General features: G+C 41.0%; 1 protein-coding gene and 1 pseudogene across 2 annotated transcripts; one reads left to right on the top strand and one right to left on the bottom strand.

The window, feature by feature from the left end:
* Positions 1–1,797: 1,797 nt before the first annotated feature.
* On the top strand, positions 1,798–2,772 carry LOC311102010 (olfactory receptor 51L1-like; the record flags this gene model as incomplete). The annotated part of the gene is made up of 1 exon (XM_084143230.1): positions 1,798–2,772. The coding sequence occupies one exon, from the start codon at positions 1,798–1,800 to the stop codon at positions 2,770–2,772; it is 975 nt and encodes a 324-aa protein (XP_083999356.1).
* A 1,847-nt stretch (positions 2,773–4,619) lies between these two features.
* Positions 4,620–6,140, bottom strand: LOC311101927 (olfactory receptor 1L4-like; annotated as a pseudogene). The gene is made up of 2 exons: positions 5,370–6,140; positions 4,620–4,766 (listed from the first exon to the last, which is right to left on the bottom strand). The product of its transcript is annotated as an olfactory receptor 1L4-like (transcript).
* Positions 6,141–8,075: the final 1,935 nt, after the last annotated feature.

Genomic DNA, 8,075 nt, shown 5'->3' with positions numbered 1-8,075 from the left:
TCCTGACTACTCTTCAATCCCGGTAACTCTGACCAGCCTTCTGCCTTGCTACTACGTATTTTGGATTTCCCTTGAACTGTACTGCTGCCTTGTTTCATTCCGCCCTGTTGTGTCTGTGTCTCCCCCCCCCCCAGGACTTCTGGACCACCCACCACCGGCTTCATAGGACGCATCGCTGCCACTGGGGGGGGCACAGACCCAGCACATTGGACGGGATCCCTGTTACCCCTGGAGCCTTCATTCACTCCCTACTTCCCTTTTCCCTTAAGTTTAATAAACTTTCTGGTGTGACGCAATTGTGGTCCTCTGGTCGTCTGTCTGAACCGTGACAAACCCTATCTTTGGCCCTGGTCGACATTTTACCATTGTCACAACTTGGAGCCTACGGCTTTTCGTCTGTCGCCTTCCCTAGAAAGGCTTCCTCATTGTTGTCCAGTACGTGTGGTTAGCATCTACTTGGATTGTAGGATAGCTCGGGCAAGGGTGTCATGCTCTACGCTCGTTGGGCAACCACCCTCGGAAGAGCTTCCTTCTATTTTCGACGATATCCTGCCGGATCAAAGGGACCATTATATAATTTTTTTATGGTGAGGGTGATAGCCTTCGGAGGGGCCCGGAAGGGCCCTCTCCTACAGAGGAGTTGACCTCTCGGGCACTGTTTTCTGGGTCATATCTCATTAAACTGAGATGGTATGCTCTTGTTTTGGGCTTCCCCTCACTTTGTTTTGAGGTTTTTCCCATTGGGTTGTCTCTGCACCTTTTTCTGTGCATACTCCCTTAGTTTTGGGACCTCTGAAGGTTGCTGATGTTGGAACCTCCCTGGCTTCGGAGAGCATTTTTGCGATACGGGAGTTGGCTTAAGTTTAGTTGTGTAATCCCTGTTCTCTGATATTATGAGTGAGATATCTCACCACATTCCCCTGCTCGCAAGAACGTGAAGAAGAGAAGGATGCTTGAGACCAGAGGGCGGGAGAGGGGCTCCTTTTATGTAAGTGAGGGTCTCACCTCATTCGCCGCTCGCCACTCTACCTGTCTGTCTCTAACAGATGCTTTTGATAGGTACTTCAGAAAGAGTAGCAAACTCCCACGTGAGATATCTCACTCATAATATCAGAGAACCGGGGTTACGCAAGTAACCTTACGTTTTGTTCCAAATCAATGTCCTAGTCATGCTTGCTAATGTGGCAAATATATGTTTTATCATTCATGATAAGCGTTTGCACAAGCCAATGTACCTTCTGATTTGCAACCTTGCTTTAGTTGATACGCTGTACAGCTCCAGTGCCAGTTCAACTATGATTACGTCATTCTCCTGGGTGTTTTCAATATCCTATGACAGACATTTACAGCAAAGGACACATACATATAAAATGACACATGGCATAGACTTTTAACCACAGTTAAGTGGCTCGCCTGCAAACAACAGACCTTCACCTGCAATTACAGTGAATGCTTGGCTCAATTTCTTGCCACTGACTCCATCTGTTGGTAAGTTTGAATCAGTAACATTTACTGTGATTTGATCAAATGGCTAGTTTGTAATATTTAGCCTACTCTGGTTTAGACAATACATCATATATCTGAGAAGGCCCCTGTATCTCAACATGTTAGACGTAGAACAAGACTATAATTTAGTTAAGTAATTAATGAACATTGCATTCTATTATACGGTTACAACGTGTGTGAAATGACTAATAAAATGAGTGCAGGCCTAATGTACTTCTTAATGAAATTATTTAATTTATGTATTTTTAAATTACAGGTTGATGCAAACAATACCTGATGACCTGCGCTGCAATGAGCTCCATGATAAACATCATCAAGCAAAACAGCTCTTTTGTGCGTCCTCAATATTTCATCATCAATGGCTTCCATGATATTCCTCATGCCAAATTTTACTATATGTTCTTGTGCTTTGCCTATATAGTTGCTGTTTGTGGGAACTCCATTGTAATGTTCATAATATTCACTCAACGCAGTCTTCACATCCCAAAGTACATTGCCATTTTAAATTTAGCGGTAGCTGACTTAGGTGAGAGCAGTGCACTAATTCCAAACCTGATTAAGACCTTTCTTTTTGATTCACAATACATCACCTATGAATCATGTCTGGCCAATATGTTTTTTGTGTTCTTCTTTATTGCTTTGCAGTCTATAACCCTTGTTGTTCTGGCATGTGATAGGTTTGTTGCCATATGCTTGCCTCTGAGATACCACACTCTGCTCACTAACACCACCATGTCTGTCATGATTACAGGGATGTGGGTCGTCGATGTGGTCATCACTGGCACAACCACGATGCTGATCACTAGACTGTCTTACTGTAAAACCATAGTCATTGACAGTTATTTCTGTGATCATGGGCCTTTGTACAGAATGGCCTGCAATGACAATTCAGCCAATTCCATCATGGCAAAAGTGAATACAGTACTATTCCTTCATGTACCGTTAGTTTTCATAGTCCTGTCTTATGTGTGTATTTTACTTGCCCTGTTTAGAATTACTACCTGGGAGGGCCGTTTGAAGGCTCTGAAGACTTGTATATCACACCTTCTAATAGTAGCACTTTTCTTTCTTCCATATATATCCACATACATTGCTGCGGTGACCTACTCTCTTCACCCCAACGCCAGGATCATCTGTTTGTCTCTTGCTTCGGCTCTCCCTCCCATGCTCAATCCAATCATTTATGTTTTGAATACTGAGGAAATCAAAGGGTTTTTGAAGAAAATGGTCAAACAAAACACCTCTAGCATAATACCAATAAATTGATCAGGTACTGGTGCTCTACACGGTATGTTTATATGTGACGCTATTCACTGGTAATTGTACATGTTAGCATTCATCACTGTCATAACAGAGTTGCATGTTATGTAACCAAAAACGAATAAGTGAATCAGAGGCTGATAGTGTATGTTTGGGATGTATGATAATGTACGATAATGTATGTTTCGGATGTGTGATAGTGTATGTTTGGGATGTATGATAATGTATGATAATGTATGTTTTGATGTATGATAATGTATGTTTTGGATGTACAGCTCTGAAAATGTATGGTGTACCATGGGATGCCTTTCCAGGCTCTCGCCTTATTGCAAAGTTGATCTTGTCTACCAGAATAACTGGGCTTGTATCCTTAATTTATAATAAATTATCCTCACATAATGTCAACACCCTCCCTATCACAAAGAAGTGGGAAAGAGACCTAGAGAACCTTGGGCTCAATTCGGACTGGCCAATGGTAACATTTCTTCTTCATCTAAAACCCTTTCCCATCAGCTGGACCTATTTCACGCCTGAGCATAGATTTAAAATATAGCTTGTAGATAATAATCAATGTTACAAATGATCTTGTTCTGAAATAGGAAACGTTCTGCAAATGTTTTGGCACTGTTTAACTGTGGATCTCTTTGGAAACATGTCTTTGACGTTTTAGGAAAAATTCTAAATAAGATCCTTCCAATATGCCCTGTTCTATGCCCTGTTCTATGCCCTGCTCTATGCCCTGCTCTATGCCCTGCTCTATGCCCTGCTCTATGCCCTGCTCTATGCCCTGCTCTATGCCCTGCTCTTATGCTGTGTCCCAAACGTGTAACTACACTGCTCCTTGTAATAGCTATGTTTATTCACCACAGAATAGAAGAACTGTGACTCTGTGTGTTTTTAGATCCTTTAATAGATTTATTCCTCATGTTGTCTCTCTTTTATTTCGATGTTTCTCCCCCTGCATACTGCTTGTATTAACTGCTTGTATGTTACCTTATACTGAATATATTAAAAATAAATACATAATTGTTCACAGAAATGCTTACGAAAATGATTATAATGCTTATACATGCTTACGAATGCTTACACATGTTTACAAATATGTATTTATTACAGGTTTATAAATAATTTATTAATCCTTATTCATGAAATGTATTATAAAGTGTTACCCATTTTACCTGTGAACAGAGCCCTACATTATGGCTCTGCCAGTGAATGTGTTTTAGTTCCATCTAGTGGAACTAATTAATGTATGCTATTTAATTTAATTAGAGTTGAACTCTTTCAACATAAATACTGTATATCTAGATACTTTGCATTTAAACTCTACTCTTTATACCATAATTGTATGTGATGATCACTATATGTGACAGATACCTGTACTCACTTATCATGCCCTGTGCTGTCAGTTATCACACTGTCAGTTATCAGAATGATTTTACCTCAACATGTTGTACTGTACCTTTCTGTTAATACAGTAGCTTTATGATGTTTGCAACATTAATCCATCCAATAATTGATGTTATTATAATATATAAACACTCCACAATTACAGCTGTGGCATAAAAATGTCTCTCTGAAATAGAGATTTAATCGTATTTACCCCAATAAAGTATGTTAAATCTATTATCTGCAAATATTGTGTTCAACAGAAGCATCGACAGAAATAGTTTTGTTGCAATTATCTTAAGAGTTAGTGTGTTTATAAAACAGTATCAACAGAAAAATGCTGAAATGAAGGATATACAAAGGAGAAAGTTGCCTTGGAAACATTTCTTATATCTTGACTTGAGTTTTTGCTGCAGAATTGAACCCAAACTAAAGATCTGAAAACATAAGATCAACAACTCTCCTCATTTGTGAGGAGTAACTTTTGTCTTTACAAAATTTTTTATCCCGCAGTTCCTCTGTCTTTAGGCTGTGGATGATAGGGTTGAGCATGGGTGGCAGGGTAACAGACACAGTGAGGAGGTCTGAGGACTGCACCACGCGCAGGTTACCTAGGAGGGAAGGGACAAACATACACACATCCAGTGGCTTTGAGACGATGATTGATAATATTAACAGTAAATGATCATATTCTGCAAAAATAAGAAGGAAATTGTGCACTGCGAAATGCTGTATGCTCCCGAGTCTGTTACCTTTTCTTTATTGCATTATTCCCACGCACCTGCAACGGGTTAACTCAAATGTGCCTAGTGGTTAAGAGTGTTGGGCCAGTAACCGAAAGGTTGCTGGTTTGAATACCCGAACCGACTAGTTGAAAAATCTGTTTATGTGCACTTGAGCAAGGCATTTAACCCTAGTTGCTCATGTAAGTCGCACTGGATAAGAGTGTCTGCTAAATGACTAAAATGTAATGTGTGACTGCTATTTTGAATGACAGTTTCTACAGTACAATATATACACACTTGGGGCAAATGTGTCAGAGTCCTCCTTTATTCCTGACCTACACTTAGGGAGCATGCAGTTTACAGCAGGGATAAAAGGTGTGGTGATAAACGCATGAGCATTTCACTAAACCTTTTATGCCTGCTGTAAACTGTGAATGTGACGAATACATTCGATTTGATTTTGAAGTGTACAGTCATCCCTGTGTTTACCTAGGACGTAGGCCACGATGACAGGGAGGTAGTACACCAGGACCAGCAGCAGGTGGGTGAGACAGGTGTGGAAGGCTTTGCCCCGCTGGGTGGTCGAGGCGATCTTCATCACCGCCACCACAGGTGAAGATGATGAAGAACAGCCAGAGTTTTCGCTGTCGCTAGTTTCCTGTTGAAAGAGATGTCAGAGCAGGCCAGTCTGTGTACAGGGCCGTGCTCACAGCAGCAGCTCTGCACCACCCCGGAGGCACAGTAAGACAGCCTAGAGGCCAGGGCGACAGGGTAGACCTCCAGGAGGAAGGCCAGGGTCCAGATCCCTACCAGGATGAGCAGCATCCTCAGGTTGGTGTTGATAGTGAGGTAATGCAGAGGGAAACAGATGGCTATCACACGGTCATCCGCTAGGAGAGCAAGGGAGAAGGACTCCATGTCACCAAATAAATGCATGAAGAACATCTGAGATAAACACGTCCCAAAGGAGACGTAGTTCAGATTGAACACAAATACCGGCACCATCTGGGGGATGACAACACTGTTCAAAGAGATGTCCACCACGGCTAAATTGCACACTGCAACATATTTTGGATTTTGAAGGCTTGGGTTCATAATGAAGACTGCTAACAGATCAAAGTTACCCATTAGAGTGATGATGTATATTATAGATAGAGCTAGGATAAGGTAGTTCTTATTGCCCGTTGTGTGGAAGGCTGTGATGTAGAATCCATCATCTGATGATTCCGTTCCATTGTAAAGGCGCACAGAAAAACCCATTTGAGCCTCTGTGTGTCTGGAGGAGAAAACATACAGATTACTGAAATGGAAAATTTATATAAAATCCATAAGTTATCCGAAGATACAAAATTAAGTTGTAAACCAAACATTGACCAAGGCAAGACCATCTCAAACTAAACAACTTTCCTGGTCATTTTATACCTCCCTGACGATAATTTACAATAATACTGAAGACCCACTGTACCAACATCAATAATACTGAACACCCACTGTACCAACATCAATAATACTGAACACCCACTGTACCAACATCAATGATACTGAACACCCACTGTACCAACATCGATAATACTGAACACCCACTGTACCAACATCGATAATACTGAACACCCACTGTACCAACATCGATAATACTGAACACCCACTGTACCAACATCAATAATACTGAACACCCACTGTACCAACATCAATAATACTGAACACCCACTGTACCAACATCAATAATACTGAACACCCACTGTACCAACATCGATAACACCAAACACCAATTGTACCTCTGCTTTTAACAACGTTTTATAAGCAGTCTGTGTGTGAACTGAAGGACAATTAGACAAATCCACCATTATAAAGAGTTGTGGTAAAGAATATAATTTTCATTTGGATTTAATTAAAGTGAGAAAATAAGTACATATTTATATATTAACAACTCATTAAAGGTAATGTTGTTAATAGATGAGGACTTAATTATCGGCATCTTATTTTATCATATCAGGGCCTAATGATCTCTTTTGACTATAATGTTTACACTCATTAGCCTCTCTGTTTAATTATGACAACAACAACTAAGGATAATCTAGCGGAAACCGCTTAGTTTTGCCTCAAGGGAAAGATTCATGACAATAAACGCCAACTGCGCCTTTAGCTCTTCCCATTTGCCTTTTGTAACTCTTGCTCTGGCCTCCATGCAAGAAAATGTCAAAACCCTAACCCCTGCCTTATCTTGACCTGTCTTCTAAACCCATACCCTATCCTTGACCATTGGAAGCGAGTTTGCTCAATGTAAAATGTATTTATAAATTGATCAAACAACCAGTTTAGATGGCTGAGAACCACAACTTCAAATACTGTGTTGGCTTAAAATAGATATGTTCTCCATAACATACAGTGGGGAGAACAAGTATTTGATACACTGCCGATTTTGCAGGTTTTCCTACTTACAAAGCATGTAGAGGTCTGTAATTTTTATCATAGGTACACTTCAACTGTGAGAGACGGAATCTAAAACAAAAATCCAGAACTTTGTATGATTTTTAAGTAATTAATTTGCATTTTATTGCATGACATAATTATTTGATCACCTACCAACCAGTAAGAATACCGGCTCTCACAGAAGTGTTCGTTTTTCTTTAAGAAGCCCTCCTGTTCTCCACTCATTACCGGTATTAACTGCACCTGTTTGAACTCATTACCTGTATAAAAGACAGCTGTCCACACACTCAATCAAACAGACTCCAACCTCTCCACAATGGCCAAGACCAGAGAGCTGTGTAAGGACATCAGGGATAAAATTGTAGACCTGCACAAGGCTGGGATGGGCTACAGGACAATAGGCAAGCAGCTTGGTGAGAAGGCAACAACTGTTGGCGCAATTTTTAGAAAATGGAAGAAGTTCAAGATGACGGTCAATCACCCTCGGTCTGGGGCTCCATGCAAGATCTCACCTTGTGGGGCATCAATGATCATGAGGAAGGTGAGGTATCAGCCCAGAACTACATGGCAGGACCAGGTCAATGACCTGAAAAGAGCTGGGACCACAGTCTCAAAGAAAACCATTAGTAACACACTACGCCGTCATGGATTAAAATCCTGCAGCGCACGCAAGGTCCCCCTGCTCAAGCCAGCGCATGTCCAGGCCCGTCTGAAGTTTGCCAATGACCATCTGGATGATCCAGAGGAGGAATGGGAGAAGGTCAT

This window comes from Coregonus lavaretus, assembly GCF_964263955.1.
Source record: "Coregonus lavaretus genome assembly, chromosome: 26".
Taxonomy (NCBI): domain Eukaryota; kingdom Metazoa; phylum Chordata; class Actinopteri; order Salmoniformes; family Salmonidae; genus Coregonus; species Coregonus lavaretus.
This window is presented reverse-complemented; position numbering and strand designations above follow the sequence as displayed.